Genomic DNA, 17,613 nt, shown 5'->3' on the forward strand with positions numbered 1-17,613 from the left:
AAAACACGACAGTGATTGAGGGAAAATTTAAATAATGGTGACTGCTTGGGAGCAGTGGCATAGCAACATGGGTGGGGGTACAGTACCAAGCCTGACAAGAAAATACAGAGCAAAGGGCAGAACTCTTGTCACTCTCTCAAGGTGAAAAAGAAATACTGATGATAATTGGACCTGCTTGCCCACTTCCGTAAGGGAGCTGATATTTGCTGCTGTTTGCTGGTTACCCCTTGAAGAGCCAGTGCAGTGTGCGCATTTTCATGCAGTGTGTATGCAGGAAAAAAAGTCTTGATCACTGTACAGTCTGAAATGATTGTGAGAATACACCATTTAAAAAGCAGTCTTTTATTTAGGTTAAGGGTAGATAATGAGATGTAGAGGCAACAATGTAATATTAGTGTTGCCTTAAAATACATAAGTGATCACAACAAGCAGAGAATGTCTTGGTTAAATCCAGTAGAGCAAACAGAAGCTTATTTGTGTAGCCTGCATGAAGGTAATTTTTTTATTCCATTGCGCTTATCTGGTTTCCGTCTCACAGGAATCATCTTTATGTTTACTGCTTGCTTTTTAGGGCCAGTAGATCATAGAATCATAGAATGATTTGGGTTGGAAGGGACCTCAAAGCCCACTGAGTCCCACCCCCTGCCGTGGGCAGGGCTGCCACCCACCAGCTCAGCTGCCCAGGGCCCCATCCAACCAGGCCTTGAGCGCCTCCAGCGATGGGGCACCCACAGCTTCTCTGGGCAGCTGTGCCAGTGCCTCACCACCCACTGAGTGAAGAATTTCTTCCTTGTATTTAAACTTAATCTGTCCTCTTTTTAGTTTAAAACCATTATAACTTGGCCTATCACTACATGCCTTTGTAAAAAGTCCCTCTCCAGCTTTCCTGTAGGCCCCTTTCAAGTAGTGGAAGGGCACAGTGACATTTCCTTGGAGCCTTCTCTTCTTGAGGCTGAACGACCTCACTTCTCTCAGCCTGTCTTCATAGGAGAGGTGCTCCATCCTGCTGATCAGCTTCATGGCCATCCTCTGACCTCTCTCCAATAGGTCCACATAATTCTTGTGCTGTGGGCCCCAGAGCTGAAGGCAGTGTTCCAGATGTAGTACTGCTCCTCATGAGAACAGAGCAGAGGGGAACGGTCACCTCTTACTGTCTCATTCAGGAATCATAACATATCTTACAAACATGTTTGTAGCTGAAAATGCAGGTCTTCTGTCTTAAAAGTAAAACCATAAGTCTAATAAACAGAATGCATCTAGCATATTAAAGATGTAAAGACCTGGTGAAAAGGGAGTAGCTGGCTAGATGAACCTGAATCAGAGGAGTGAGTGAAGCAAAGACAACTCCCTGAGTTTGCTTCATGTATTAATTATTTTGCAAATTTAATAACAAAATGTTGATTAAAATGCACAAGCAGCAGCAAAGCATTACAGTTTTGTAGATTTTACCCTGAGGAAAGACATCCTAACTTAACCATTCATTTGGAAATGAAAAGGGCAAGAGATATCCTGATCTGGTAACATTCTTATTGGAGGAGAAGGACTTGCTCAAAAGCAATGTCCAGTTACTATATCTTACATGCATCTAAATGAAGGAATTTCTGTGAAAACTATGAGTGGATTTGAGCTCTCAGAGCATAACTCTGAGGTGAGTTCTGGCACCACGCTGGTGGTAACATATGACATCCTTTTTGCCTGTGCTAGGCTTGATGGTTTCAGTTTGCATGTCCTGCTGAGAGAATAATATGTCAGGAAAATCTTCAGCTGTGCACAGTCAAAATCAGTACTGTGGCACCTACTAAGAAATGCAGAGGCAGTCAGGATCCAAAGCACTTACACCTTCCTTATGTGGTAGATCAACATCCTCAAAGATGCTACACATTTAACTCAGAATAGCCACTTTAAAGGTGTATTCAGTTTTGTTACAACTAGCTCTTCAAGATTAATACAATGAAAGAAGAACAGAGAGGAAAGTAAAACACACACTTGGAGTGTCTGGTATGTTTGTGTTTGGTCAGGTTGAGCCTGTCTGGTCACCAGTTAGTTCTCACAATAATGCGAAGAAATTATTTGGTTTTATTTAGTTATGAGAAATAATTTTAAATGGCTACTATTATGGTGGTCAGATAGCTGCAGAACATGAAAGCTGTCATATTAACAAAATCCTTAACAATGTGTAGGCTGGTCTGGATTGTATTAAACCAGCACTCAAGAAATGCAGGAGTTATTCCTCTCATTGCAGCCAGGTACATGAGTCACTTCTCCTCTCCCATCTCTAGTTGATAGATGTTCTGTATCTTTCTTTAAGTGTGTACATTTCTTCACAAGTACAGAGTGGTATACGAATTTAAAACGGTATCCTTTTATCACACCTTTTTCATTACTTGCATTGGCACACCTAATGAGTACACCTGCCTTGAAAGTGGGTACAAAGGGTCTGGCAAGAAACCTGCTTTGCTCTTGGGGGGCCTACATGCCCTGGCCAAGTAAAGAAGGTGGCCAGCCCAGAAACAGGAAGAATGGAGGAGAGTATCTGAGGCATGCCCATGCTCAAAGGGCTTAGAAAAGTCAGCATTAGCAATGTTTTAGAGTTTCCCAGTTAGTCAAGTTGAAGATTGATTCTCAGCTTTGGGAACTGTTGTTCTTACAGCATTGGAAAGGCACAGATGGGGTAAAGTCAAGGAGGATGCTGATGTCATGCTGTAAGAGGAAGATGGAAATCTGGGAAAGAGATAAAACCAGGGTGAGGTGGAGGGGCCTTTTCTTAGGCTGTGTATGGAAGCTACATCAGTTGGCACCAGACACATTTAAGTGAATGACATAGAATGAAATAAACGCCACACATTCACACCCAAGTATTATTCAATTTGCTCTTTTTCTTGTTACGCAAACTTAATACTCATGTCTACTTTGCATTAATCTGGATGTCCTGAACAGAGAAAGGCTGTTAGGAAACCTCTTTGTTGTAAAATTATTTTGTTTAATTCTTTTGCCTAACTTACCATGCAGTTAATAGTTCATAAATAAATATGATAAGCTATTGTATAGTATAGTGGAGTATATGCCCTGAATTTACTGAAACCATTTATTCCCAACATTAGACCAAAGAAGAAAGAGAAAAATCAGAAAAACTCATAGTTTTGCAGAAAGGAGGTACTACATTCCTTGAAATGCAGGTAAAAACAAATCATATTTTCTTGAAATGCAGTCAGATAGGCTGACAATTATTTATTATCTTTTTTTTTCCTTTCCAAACCACTTTTTTTTATTTTACTTACTTACTGCATAATTTTAGAGACAGATGTTTTGAGGGCCAGATTCAGAGGAATGTGGCCCTTTCGGTGCTTATGGCTACCTAATACAGATTGATTTCTTTGTTAGTTACAACTCTACTTGCACAGTGCTGTTTGTGGATGTTTTTTGCAGATGTGCATGCATTTCCAGCATAAGTTGCACTGAGAATTTTGTGATGAATGGGGCACTTGTGTTATTAGAATGAATTTCCTATATACTGTCAAGTGAATTCAGATTATTCTGAGTGATGGTGAACTCTGTGTTCTTATTGGTTTTTCTATTAGCCGAGTGTGATAGAGAAGAAGCTACAGGAAGGAGAATCTGCTGACACTTTGGTTACTTCTCATCAAATCATTATCCAGAAAAGTATCCCATCATCCCTAGAGGTTATTTTTAATTCATTCAATTTTAAATAACCACATTTTCTTAGTTAAATGCAGAAGTTACAGTCTTATGGTCAAATAAGTGGATACTGACTGCATAGTCAAAGCAAATCATGTAGTATACTTGCACAAGGAGAAAGAAAGATGTTGCCTTCAGTTCTATATCCTTAGCTGTATGGCATTTACTGTGTTGTACTATAAAATCTAAATAATGCTGAAGGGGGTTGATGTTTTCTAACAAAAGCAGACTGCAGTGCAGACTGCAGCTACATACAAATGCATACTATTCTAAAACCTCATCAAAAGTGTGGTTGTTGCAACTGGGATACAGTTGAATGGGCTTATTTGCCCTATTTTTGTAACTTGTTTTCAAGCGTAGCATTACAAACCATGGTGATATATGAATTTTAACCTCAGGATGGTTCCGATGATCATTTTACTCTGCTTCAAATTACTGCAGAAAAGTGTGGCAAAAGTAATTTTTTGTGTCCACATTATACGGGCCTCTGACAGGAAGAAACCCACAAGAAATCACACTATGCCTAAGGTGATGCTGTTTATTTGTTTGATAACTGCTATAAGAAGTTCAGTGGTAAAATTATTGTATGCTTTCCGAAGAGGCAGCATTGATTTCTTAAAAGACTTCATACTTTAGTGCTCCTGAAACAAAAATAAACCTTCAGATATTCTAATTTAGCTTTTATATCTCAAATATAGGGCACTGAGGATTGGGTTATTATAGACAAAATACCTTCTGAGGTAGCTGATGGTGAATCGAAAAAAAATGTGACGTACAAAGTGGTGACTGTGAGCAGTAAAGCTGGCATTCCGCCCGAGGTACTGAAATCCAGTACTGTTCTGAGCTTTGAGGACTTGGAAAGTGAAATACAATCCAAAGATGAGAATAAGCAGAAAATGTTCACCTTAGGAAAGTCCTATGATGCTGTGTCTGGGAAAATTGTTACCATGACGAGTAAAACTAAAGAGGGAGAGAAAACAGTACAGCCTTCCGTAGAAGTTTTGCAAAAAAAGGAAAAGGAAGCACAAGAATCTGTGAAAATCATTCCAGTAGTGGCCAAGTATGGGATCGTAGAGCATGTCACTGAGGAGAAGGCCGATGTGCAGAGCACAAAAAGAAAGCTCTCTGACTCCCTGACGCCTATAAAGGAAGCAGAATCTCAGTTGCAAAGTCCGGAAGAGGAGAGTTTGAAAAAGGCACTAAGGATGGACCAAGATTTGCAATTACTGGGAAGCTTGCAGCTTGGCAAAGCAGAAAAACACCTTGATGGTGAAGCTGTAAAAACAGGGGCGTTTGCCTGGAAAGATAAGAGCGTGTCTGAGTGGAGATACTCCAGAGAACAACCATTTACCATTGCTACTGCTCACTATGTTACTGAGTCGTCCGCATCAAAAGTAGTGGTAACAAGAGGCTTTGACTTCATGCCACGGTTTAAAGATTAAAGCATGACTTCTTTTAGGCAATGCCCTCACACTACCCTGCCTTTCAGTTCTCCTGCTGCCTGGCTTTATGTTGACAGCAGCCAACCCAGCTTATTTTTTTTCTCATAATTTGAATCCGTACCACGGTCTACAGCAGGCATTATATAAGGCTTTCAACTTTTCCAGTTTATTTAAAGATCCACGTTACTGACATGTGGTGTTGCCGCTGTTGCTTGTTAACCAAGGGGTAAAAAGGTTTGCTTGAACGAGCGAAACGCCAGTGCTAACGACTATGCTTTGTAACTGTTGCTTACTACAGCCATTATGAATTTGCTCTAATTTATTTTCCCATCCTTATCCTGTTCCCAACCTCTCTGTGCCCCTGCAACCTTCTCTTCCTTTCCTCTGTCTCTGCCTCCAGTTTTGTCAGTTAATATCTCTGTGCATGTGGGTCTGCCTTTCATCTGTGTATGACTCTCCATTTCTTTGTCTATTTAGACTAAACAGTCCACCGGTGAAAAAACCCTGGATGGCTCAGATATCTTCAGTTTAATAGAGTCCGCCAGAAAGCCAACTGAGTTCATAGGAGGGGTTACTACTACTTCCCATAGCTGGGCGCAGGTGGCCATTTGATTCCATCCCTCAGTGTTATAACTGCACAATGATGACTTTTGATTTGCTTTTGTTTCTTGTTTTTATGCATAACTCAGAGCCTGTATGACTAACACATCGCATTGCTGTGCCTTTTTGCTTTGTTACAAGAGACCACAACAGAAACTTCACCAAAAGTGAAAAAAAAAAGTGTTTTTTTTTTTTAATCTCATTTCACTTTATTTTGGTCATTTTACAGGGTGCTGTATTTTGCCTTTATAAAACTCGCACAAAGCTTAACAAGGATAAAAGCACTGACATTTCTCTTCACTTCTAAAATTGTAATTCTTGTTTTATTTTTCGTTTCTACTTTTCTGATTATGTCCTTAGAGTGAAAATCCATCAACGCGAGAGAAATAAATTGGCAAAATGTAATACCCCATTTTTATTTATGTTCACAGTACATTAAGCTGAGGAGCTGCTCTGTGTAGTGTTGTCTGCTTTCATCATCAGGATTTTTTTTCCTCTTTCCCTGCAGAGAGTAGACACGACGACATCTCAGGAGATAACTTCCAGTGAAATGAAGCAAGCGGCTCAGCCACACCAGGATGCAGTGACGAAGGTTGTACAGGAGACTGTGGTTATCGAGGAGAGACGTGGGATGAATGTGCATGCGAGTGGGGATCCTGCTACAGTGGCTGGACTTGCGGATGCCCAGGCTCAGGCAGCATCTGCTAGTGCGAAAGGGAAGGAGGGCTCTGCTGTGACTAAGGGGGCTAAAGAGGAAAAAAGGGAGGCTCACAAAGCTGTAACCAAACAGGAAGGCATTGCTGCTGCTACTTCTCATGAGCAAGCGGAGGAGCACAGTACAACAGTCCACGTTTCAGACTCTTTGGAAAGAAAACCTCATTTTGAGGTAACTCGTTATGAAATCAGTTCTTGTGCTGAGTTGTAAATGAATGCGGTAGTGGACAAAGTCAATTCCTCTCATGGAAAGTAAAGAGTACAAGACTTGTATGATTGCATCTTTACAGCAGGCAGTTTGTTTCTCCTCTTATTTCCTCCTTGCATGGCACCTGCAAGGCTTGTTGCTGGTTTCCATCCTTGGCTAAATGCCACGCATATTTTACCTAAAAGCGCTTTTCATGCTGCAGAGAAATGCCTCATTTACTGGCTTTTTATGCAGTGGGCAACAAGGATTCAGCTGGCATTCTCTTTGGGAAAATCCATCAGGATTGGCAAAGTTTGCATGTCCTCAAAGACAGAAAATAATTTTTTTCCATGCTTGATACAATTGTAGATTATTGTACTATGTCTTAAGCAATCTGTGCTTCTTCTGTTAGCCCCATTAGCAGAATTTCAAGAAGTATTTTGCAGAAGGGTAAAGACACCTTGTTTTGCTCCTTTTTTTTTTTTTTCTGAAAGCTGAATGGAAAAGTACGCCTGAATAGGATTTGTTCTCTTGTCATTCTGAGAACATGTGTAATGTTTACATCTTTCCTGAAGCTCGTTCTCATGTAATCCAGAATAGTGTTAAACTGCCAGCACTATATACATGTGTGTACCATTATAACAAAGAGATTTTTTCTCTTTTGCTTCTTAAAATGCAGAGCACTTTTTATTGCTACCCCTTCTTTTCATGTGCCAAAAAAAAAAATACATTCTGAGAAATCCAGAAGCTTTACTAAGTTTTCCAATCCCTTTTTTTTTTGTTCACACAGTCGCCAGTTGTGAAGACTGAAACGATCAGTTTCAGTAGTGTTTCTCCTGGGGGGGAAACCCTTGAAATTTCAACAAAGGAAGTGCCAGTAGTCCATACAGAAACAAAAACCATTACATACGAGTCTTCACAGGTAAGAAATTCTGCAAAAGCCAGCGTCTAATTAACACAGCCTTGAGGAACCCATCTTTCTTCATCCATGTTTCAGTGTATGCTTCGGTGTGAACTGTTGTTCAAGGATTAAATACTAGCATAAGAATAGTGTACCTGAAGGTGACCCCGGTTTCTCATCTGTCCTTCCAAAAGTGGAGTCATAATGCAGAAAGAAATACCAGTACATGATCACCGTAACAGCAGCTATTTCCCTATTGCTAAATAACTCTCTCTGTGAAGAACAATAAAAATAGGGAAGTTCAGTTCTTGTCTCCCTGTACTCAAGAGTATGTTTTTGATTATTGTTTTTTTGGTTCTCTAGGTGGATAGTGGTGCTGACTCAGAGCCTGGTGTGCTGATGAGTGCACAAACTATCACGTCTGAAACCACCAGCACTACAACCACTACACATATCACCAAAGTGAGTCCTCTGGAAATGGGAAGGTTTTTTTTCTGAAGGATCTGTGTTTTCTTAACTTCTGTTATTTTAAAACATAGACACATGCTTATAATCTCTGGACAAAATCCTGTCTATTTTGGGTTTCTGTCTTCATTTGCCTGTCTTTGGATATACTAGTTTGATTAACCAGTCAATCATCCAAGGACTTAACAGTGGTCTGAAAAGTATAAACCCTTCAGGTATGTCTACACTGCTGTGCAGAGCCATTTGAATTAGCAGCAAATACTCTCTGAAACAGGGAGCAACGTAGCCAAGTTGACATCAAATGGTTCCAAGGAAGGAATAATTTTCCTCAGCATGAGGACGCATTGACAGGACTATACTGTTTTGAGTCCTGCAGTATTTGGTCTGCACAATGTTGAAATGGTATTGTAAATCTGTATCATGTCGTCATAATGGGACATTCAGTCAGCTCAGACACTGTGGTTGTTGCAATGTTGTGTTGTACTGTAAGGAACTTGCCCACAGCCAGACAGAAAGCTTATTTGCTGAACAGACAAATGATGCAGGGTCTTCCATATTTCAAGGCAGCAACTCAGTAATAGGACCTCCCTCAGCAGAAATCCTGTTTGTGCAGTGACAGCTCTCCTACTAGTATTCACTGAAGACAGCGTTCCATCTTTCTGCAGTGTAATTCACCCTGAGTAGATGAGCTGTAGAAGGGCTGTACAGCCTCTCTCTTCTTCTGAAGCCTGCAGCAGGACTTACCTAGGTCTTAGTATGAGCTGTCTGTGTGTCCATTCTTCTTTTCATTGGATGAATTTACCACCTGTACCTGACAGTTTTGACCCACCATGTGCAAATATCATTCTTGATGTGTACAGGTTGGTTATAACCACAAAATTATCTGTGTTGGAAGGAACTGTGGAGAGGTCCAACCCCCCCGTTCAGAGAAAGCTCCAATTGCAGTACAGGGTATCCCCTCTGTGTGCCCAGAGTTTGTTCAGTCACATCTGGATTCGTGATCATCTTCCAGATGAGTTGCATCACTCTTTAAAGCAGGTTACTGACATGTATTTATCGCTCTCATTTAGACTGTGAAAGGAGGCATCTCAGAGACAAGAATCGAAAAACGAATAGTCATCACAGGAGATGCAGATATTGATCATGATCAGGTAAAATCTCTAAGCTGTTCAAGGCTACCCTGAAGACTGCCAAACAGAACATTACTAAACATTGTTTTAAAATATACTATTCAAACCGACATGCCTTAAATTAAACTAGACTAGTAGTTAAATCAGTGATGGTATATTTCATATTTAATCATTTTCCTCATTTGTAAATTGTGTAATATCTCATGAATCTCTCCACCTTGCTACTGATCATGCATGTTCCACCTCCTTTTTGTTTTTGCCCTTCTGTGGTTTCCTTGGGATAGGCGCTGGCTCAGGCAATTAAAGAAGCCAAAGAGCAGCACCCTGACATGTCAGTGACCAAAGTAGTGGTACATAAAGAGACAGAAATCACACCAGAAGATGGGGAGGATTGACCACAGGTAAGAAGACTAGATGATTTTCCTAGGCATTTACTGGGCTGGCATGTTGCAAAGGTTGTTTTCCTACCATAATTCACCTCTAACTTCGCTTTCTCTCCCTGGCATTTGCAAGTTGCATTTGTGCTGTATATCAGTTTTGATATTTGAATGCAAAGCCCATTCAGCTCTGAATGTCTTCATTTAGTAGTGCCAGCTGGAGAAACAGAAACTACTCATTTGCTTTTGTTGCCTCTCTGCAAATTCCTCATTGTCCATGCTTTGATACAGTCTAATTTCTAATCCTGAAGTAAAAAAAAAAAACCTGTTGTCTGCTTCTATGTCATTTAAGAACAAACTATTTTTGTTCTTAAAGGTATGCATTTTGTTTAAAAAATGCCAAGGGTAAAACCTGTAGCTGCTTTTTCAATGTGCTGTGCAAATATGTTACAAGTTTAGCTTTATTCCAAACTTGCAAAGATGTGGTCTAACCTGCTTTTGATTTTTGTTTTGAACCCAGTGAACTCAGTGTGTCAGCATTTGGATGTCTTGGCTTTCTTGTATTTTAAAGGACATATTATGTTTTAAAGCAGCATTGTTTATCAGGATGAGATGATGATGCAGCTTTCTTGTGTCGAGCTTTTTTTTTTCTGTAAAGGCATGCTCTCCAGTTGTGGTTGGCTAAACAGACATCTTAATATTACTGTATTTACTCTCTGTGCAGAAACATGTCATGCGTACTAACCTACTACGTAAAAGCTGCTAATGCCAGCACCATTGCACAAATTGCTTTGAATGCTATATGCAGAAGGAAAAAAAAAAGCTGCTTGTCTAATTTGTTTAAATCTATAGCAGCATTTTATTCTTAAAACAACAGATATTCCCTAGCATTTGGTGTAATTAACAGAGTATGATGCACAGCACCTTTTGAAGCTGTTCTGCTCTCCTGGTTTTGGATATAGAGACCTAAAGAAAACTGAATTTCAGTATCTGTTATTTATTTTGGAAGATGGAACCAATCACTGAGGAGTGAGTAGCCATGATTCTTGTGGCATTCTGCTAATTGCTTCAGAGAAAATGTAAAGAGGCTCAGTTAAAGTCTGTTGATGTCACTCATTCTTTCCACTGGCATCACCGGACTTTGGATTTCGCCCAAGCTGCTTACACTGGGATGACACTGTTTTAATGCAAACAATTTGAAAAAATCTCTTTTGCAAGATAGCAGTTGTTTCAGATGATTAACTCAGTTCTCTCTCCTGCAGGAATAATCTAGATTGCATATGAATCCAGACATGCACACCCATAGGAATACGAGAGCCTCTGTGGAGTCTCAGTTCCAACCTGACTGACTTGTATCTGTGTATGGAAAATTTCAGTACAGAAGAATTGATCTTGACCGTTAATAAAGAAACTGGCAGAGATCTCTTCCCATAGAAAGCAATCTGAATCAGCAGCAGTTAAACAATATTGCATGAAGCAACGATAAAATTACAAAAAAAAGCCGCATTTTTAATTTTCTTAAAATGTCTAAGTTTTCAGCTATACCTGCACGTTCATAAACAATATAAACAGTGGTCTCATGTAACACATAAACAGTTCATGCCTTTCACAGTTTATGAAAGTCTAAACAGATTAAAATTTGTTAGGTGGCAAGCCTTTTGTTTACAGATATTGTAAATGAAGATTACCCCCAAAATGCTAGAAGCTCTATAGGTACTGTGTATAATGTTTTACCACACATTAGATGTGCCAATAACACGGTTTATTCAGTAAACAACTTGAATCTTATATTTGTTTCATCTTGTTTTATTACTGCCCGATAAACAATGACGAATCTTTACTCTTATCAGAATATTTAAATGCTTACAAAGTGTGCTTTGTATACCTGACTGAATACCTTATGAGGTAGTAATGATTTTAGCATATTAACTTTAACGATTTTTGTCAGCGTTGTTCAGAGTCAGCTTCTGGTCACCCTTCACAGATCCTAACCTTGTAAATTATATGTAGTTATTTTGGAAAAAAAATCTGTATTTTACTTAGTTTGCAGCATTAGAAAGTTATTAATCTAAAATAACCACAATGGTTTTCTATTGATTTCCCTTTTTGTTCTCAGAGGAAGAAAAAATTCTGTTTGAGATTCTGGTCAGCATTTACTATCTAGTTCAGAGTCAAGCCTTAACCTGTACAGAACGTCCACTGAAAACTCGTTAGTGTTCAGCTATAATACCCACTGAAGGGATAGAGTCCATTACACTGTCAGCTGCATCACAACACATGGTGAATGTATGTTTCTGCATAGTGAAATAAAAGTGGTAAATGCATCCAAAATTGTATTGTTCTGTGTCTAAAAGAACCTAGCGTTTCTTATATTCAGAATGTTGAGTTGCATTTGTAAGGCACCGCAGGTTTTACGCATCTGCACAGTAGACACATTTTGTCTTCAGTGGCTGTCACTGCACTGTGTCGACAGTTGGAGTTGCAGGGGACCCAGAGGGATGACCCTGTTCACCTTTGGGTAAACGATGTTTGCAAAGGAAAAGAAGCATTTGGTTTCTTCTGTTTTCTGTAGTTGTGTACTGTTCCACTGAGGCTAAATGAAGGATTTTGTGGTTGCTTAGAAAGTAAAGGCCTGTAGCCCTTCTCTTTTTGCATTTTTGCTCTGAAACATGGATTAAATTCTCTCTTCAAAGCATTGTTTAACTTTCTATTCCTTTTTCTTGCTCTATTGCCACATCTCATTGACACTCCCATGATAATTCAAGAGAAATTCTTAACAAGTAATTCACCCTTCAGTCTGTATCTCCTTGCAGGATTGAAAGAAATAGATACAAGCAGACTTTTCAGGACATAAAGGGCCACATTTGCCCTTCGTTGTTTACATGGGGCTCCCTCTCACTGAAGTCAATGGATTTGGCTTCAGTAAAGAGCAAGACTTGACCCAGTGACTTGTTAATAAATGTTTATTTTCTTAATTTAGAAAGAAAAAATAGTATATATAGAGAGAATAATCTGTAGATAATAATTAAAAATTATATCCCAAGGCTTCAAAAGCTTTTCCCTCAGTCTCTAAAATGTCTTCCTCCCACCAGCCATTCTTCATGCCTTTAATCTGGAGTGCGAACTGTGTAACTTCCCATACTGCAGTCATTTCTTACCTCTTGCCTGATGAGTAACACAAAGGTTATGGTCTGTTGTGATCTTCAGCTGACCTCTCTCCTCACTTGCCCTTTATATTTAGAGAAGAGTATGTCCTTGCCCTCTTTGGTGAAGGTAGGCTCAGCTTTCTGGTGCTGCTAGCGTCCTGCGGCAGCCATAAGTGGAAGAGGTGCTCACGCAGTGTCCCAGCAGACTTCCTTCCAGGTTCTCACTACTGCATCAGGAGTTTAAAAATTGACTCTGAAGCCATATTGATCTTCCCTCAGGTGCCCCTTACGTTGTCAGCTAAGAAACAGCATTGTATTACCTCAGAGAGAGGTGAGGCAGTTGCAGAGCCTTCTCTCCAGAGATAGCATTATATTTTAGCATGGCTTGAGGAGATTGTACTTTGGTGATACTGCACAGTATATACAGTGTCTAAAGATATTGTATCTTAAAAAGATAGTGTCCTTGGAAAGGATGCTCACAGCTAAGATACGGCCTAAGCATGTGCAAACTGTGAGGAGATTAGAGTGGACAGGCAAGGACATCTCAGTGCCACTGTTGGCAGTAGACCCTTGTTTGGGGGACGGTTCCTGGGAGCAATAGTTTTGGTTTTTGTTAGAAACTGTTTCTTGGGTTGTCTGCCTAATGCTGTGCCACATGAAATAAAAAACACCTGCCTGTTTCTACCAACCAACTTTTGTCTCTGACTCTCCTCATTTATTGTTGGTCTTTGTCCTGTGTCTTGATGTAAAACAAACCATCAAGTGATGTGTTACTTGAAAGTACTAACACAGACATCAGTGCAAGAGACAGCTTCGCATGTTACAACTGAAGCCACAGCTCCAGCGCCATGAGAAGTGGCTGCTCTACATCATTGAGGTAAGGGATCATGATGGCGAGGGAGAGCTTTGCACACCAGGCAAGAATCAACATAACGAGCTGCAGTGGAATTGCCAGGTCGCAGCCTGAACCAGTAGTTGAGCACCAGGTGTGGCTAACCCAGGGAGCTCAGGTGCAAGCAATGTACCTGAGTGACTGGAAGGGAGGGAGGCTAGATCTACCCCTCCTCTCTCTCACTTAAGGGTAAGAAGCCAAGGGAGCTGTATCTCCCTGAGATTGTACTCCTTTTGAGCTGCTGTCAGTCATCAGAAGGAGTGAGTCCATTCTTCTCTTTTTATCATCTTGTTCTGTAGTGCTTGTATCCTAGGAAAAAGGCTCTGTCATTGCCTTTGTTTGCACTACACAAGCAGTTACCACAACTGTAACCATTATAGGCACAGAAATAATACTTCTTGCATTTTTAAGGCCACATGAAATAACATTACATTTCTCTTTTTTTTTTTTTTTTAAGACATTGCCCTCCCAAACTGCAAATAATGATACTCCATGTACAAGCATCTCAAAAAATGTTGATCTAAATCTAAATCCCGATATTAGATCTAAATCCCGATATTAGATCAAAGCAAGAATGTAACAGCCTAGGCCTATTCAACATCTTAGTCCCAAGGCAGACTTAAGCAGCTGGGCCCCATTTTGACTTTAGTCATCACAGACCATTAAAGACAGTGATATTTTCCAAGGTACTGAAGTCCCAATCTACAGTTCACTGCTTTGAGAATGATTTTGGCTCTTCTACATACTTAACTTTAAGGAAAATCTTTAACTGGATAATGTCACATTCCCAATTCTTAGATCTATTTTACATTAGAGAGTAACATCTGGCTAGTGACAGAATATTAAAAACAGATATTAGAATCTCTTCTTTACCTTCCCCTCCATTACGTAAAGAAGCAGAAACTTGTTTTCAGATGTTCTCTTTTAGTACTGAAGCTCCTTATGTTGGTTCTACTGATCTGGTATTTTGAGATTCCTTCACAACTTATTTTACTCCTGAAATTTGCTATCTCTAGTTAGAGGCTTCCAGCGCTGACGTTTCCTACAGCTGTGTGCTAACGAAATGACACCAACTACCCCTCAGGTGGAGTGTGACAAGAAGTACCGTCAAACAGGATCTGGGACTAGGTGAACATGAACAAATGCTTTCTCTCTTTGATAACGGGAGATGAATTGAACCATCTGAAGTCCTGTATAGATCCCAAAGTGTAGTGGCGATTTGGGGATCTAAATGGACAACTATGAAAATGCTGACTCCACTGCATGTTTTTTCAAAGAAAGAGAAAATACTCTGCTCTCCTCAAATCTATAAATTCTAATGATGATACCAGTCTTACATTGTAAATGATGTTTACCTGTATCTCTTACAATTGGAATTATGCAGCTTCAGGAAAGGGGTTGTCTGTAGTTGGCCTGAGTCCTCCCAGGACAGTACAAAATGCCAGCCTTCCTCATAAAAGCTTAATCATACATTTGAAAGGAACATCATTAGTTATGCATCTTTAAGTTCCATCTCATAAGGATTTAGATTGAAATAAACAGTAAGGCATATTGCTACTAGTTTTTATATAAAAATGTTTTCCATGAATTCCTGTATTTGTTAACTAAAATCAGATTATTATATTATCTTGGAACTAATGTTATGTTAGCACTTGTTCACAATCTAAGTTACTCTGTATTCTGACATCTGATTCCCTCCTCCACCTATTTTCCTGTCTTCTGCTTCACCATCAGTCCTGCTTCTCAGCTGGAACTAATGTCCATTGCAAATAGTGTCAGCACCAGAATTTCAAAAATCCTGCTTTGAAGGAAGACCAGTATGCTCACATTGTGAAAAATCTCAGTCAGCTTTCTTCCTTCAGCTCCCACTCCCAAATGCAGCTATAACCTCCATAAATCAACGACCTCACTCTTACAGCTGAAACAACCATCACTCACTGTAAGAAGGATTAATGGCCTTGTCTTTAAGATGTACTACAATGACATAGCAAAAAGAAAAAGAAAAGAATACTGACACTAGAAATTATTTTCATTTTTTTAAAACACATGAGAGTTATCTGTTCTCTCTGGTACAGGACGTAAGAGCCTTCTATTTATTTTTGTCCAGAGTTTACTAGGAATTTCTTTCTCATTTTCTAGATGTAACTGTGCTGTCTGCTTCTGTGGCAAAGTATGCTGAGGCTGTTTACTTCTGCACATAACCAAAGCTCTTGCAGTGATGTTGGCTAATCTGCATTGCAAAATCCAGAGCCTGGAATGTGTGGAGCTTTGGAACTGACTGAATTAGAAAGCACAGTTGTGCGTTTCCACACAAGTCATGCCTTATACTGGATTCTGCTGCTGCACATGTTGCTTTCATGTTCTGGGCATGTGGTTTTTGGTGGATAAAACTGTCTTATCTTGGAATATTTGAAGTAATTATAGAGTATAAGATAAAAGATGATTAGGAAAAAAAGCACATTGAAGGTCTCAGGGAAGGACATATAGATCATACAACAGAGCAAAGAAAAAAAAAAATGAAAGCAATATACCTGAAAGTACAAAAGCAAGTCATTAAGAAACTTTCAAAGCCTCTTCCAGCAGGAAGAGACCAGCTAATATGATGCTCTCACATTCCTTACAAGGTGCTTGCAGAGATACCCTTCCTCTATGGAATTATGAGTTTGTTTCTTAGATGCTGGTTTTCTGACCGGACTCGGTTGATAGATTTGGCATATGACGGTTTCTAAAGAAATGTATGTTCCTTTGATCTAATCTCAAATACATATACAACTCAGACAAATGTGAATCTTGTTATGTAGCCACAGAAGTGTTGACATTTTCTCCACTCAGCATGAGAGCTACTAAATCCTATGCTACTAATCAGATATGCACACAAACATGGATGTATACATGTTCCCACAGAACATTAATTTTGACATTATTTCTATGACATCATCCTTGAATAACAGTGGTTTTTTTTGTAGTCTTCCATACAAAATACCACCTAGTAGATGACATGTCACTTGATTTTTCTTTTCCTGCAATCAGACGCAGTCTGTCTGTACAAATACTTTCTCTCATATCCACTTATGAAAGTGAATATCTAAGATGGAACCACAGCAGCGTGTGGCCTGCTTTCACAGAAATACGGGGCTTGAATATCTGCTTTGGTGTCCTCGTGACCTGTTGAGGAAGCTTCTGCAAACCCTAGGAAGACGGTCTGTAACAGTGGCTTATCCCATCACTTCATGGTTATTTAAAACTTTTCGTCCATTTTTGCTTTCTCTCCTGTTCTCAGCATTAACCCAACTATGTTAGATCTATCAAGCTCCTTTCTTCTACATCTCCTCTCTGGGCTCCTGAGCAGACTGCGTCTGCTGCTTCTCTTTCCGTTCTTTCTGTTATTGAATCCTCTCCTCTGAAGTCTCAGTATTCTCTATCCTACAGTTTTTACCACTCATCCTTCACAAATTCAACTCCTACAGTCATAATGCATTCAATCCTGTAAGTGCACATTTCTTTGCTTCCATATGTGCTCAAATTTCAGGCTTTGTTCATGCTTATCACTGGTGTCTTTCCCAAGACTGTTTTTATCAAACAGTACTTTCTTTGATTTTTATGTTTATTTTTTTTTGTAGCCACTCTCCTCCCTCTTCAGCCATCATCCGATCCCTTTCAGAATGAGTCTATTCTCTCTCACACTGACACTTGGCCCTTTTATATTTTCTGGTCCATTAGCTTTGATGGCTTGTCATCTGCTTTCAGACCTTTCAAACCATGTCTCTAGTTTTTCTTTCTAACCTGTCACTGAAAAGCATGCACAGTGGAAATCATGTAGATTATTTTCTTTCATTGCAATAGGCATTCTGTGGAACAGAATAGAACAGAACAGAGCAGAACAGAATGGTTGTGAGGGATCTTTAGAGTTCATTGGGTCCAACTATCTGACCACTTCGAGGCTAACCAGAAGTTAAAGCATGTTATTGTGGACACTGCCTTGAACACTGACAGGCATGGGGTACCAACAACCCTAGGAAGCCTGTTTCAGTGTTTGACCACCCTCACACTAAGGAAACGTTTC

The 17,613-nt window shown here is 39.7% G+C and overlaps 1 protein-coding gene across 6 annotated transcripts in view; it reads left to right on the forward strand.

Moving 5' to 3' along the window:
* Nucleotides 1–13,350, forward strand: part of EPB41L3 (erythrocyte membrane protein band 4.1 like 3) — a 93,981-nt gene extending 80,631 nt beyond the window's left edge. For 2 of the 6 annotated variants that reach the window (XM_021386818.1, XM_021386819.1), the window contains exons 14-22: nucleotides 3,102–3,176; nucleotides 3,579–3,680; nucleotides 5,616–5,738; nucleotides 6,247–6,624; nucleotides 7,430–7,561; nucleotides 7,904–8,002; nucleotides 9,076–9,156; nucleotides 9,420–9,536; nucleotides 10,775–13,350. In XM_021386818.1, the coding sequence (XP_021242493.1) occupies nucleotides 3,102–3,176; nucleotides 3,579–3,680; nucleotides 5,616–5,738; nucleotides 6,247–6,624; nucleotides 7,430–7,561; nucleotides 7,904–8,002; nucleotides 9,076–9,156; nucleotides 9,420–9,530 (1,101 nt within the window). In that variant the 3' untranslated portion in view covers nucleotides 9,531–9,536; nucleotides 10,775–13,350. Of the gene's footprint in view, nucleotides 1–3,101; nucleotides 3,177–3,578; nucleotides 3,681–4,394; nucleotides 5,097–5,615; nucleotides 5,739–6,246; nucleotides 6,625–7,429; nucleotides 7,562–7,903; nucleotides 8,003–9,075; nucleotides 9,157–9,419; nucleotides 9,537–10,774 lie in introns of all 6 variants that reach the window. The other 4 variants (XM_021386824.1, XM_021386822.1, XM_021386821.1 and 1 more) reach the window with 4 other exon arrangements.

Source organism: Numida meleagris, chromosome 2, assembly GCF_002078875.1.
Source record: "Numida meleagris isolate 19003 breed g44 Domestic line chromosome 2, NumMel1.0, whole genome shotgun sequence".
Lineage (NCBI taxonomy): Eukaryota > Metazoa > Chordata > Aves > Galliformes > Numididae > Numida > Numida meleagris.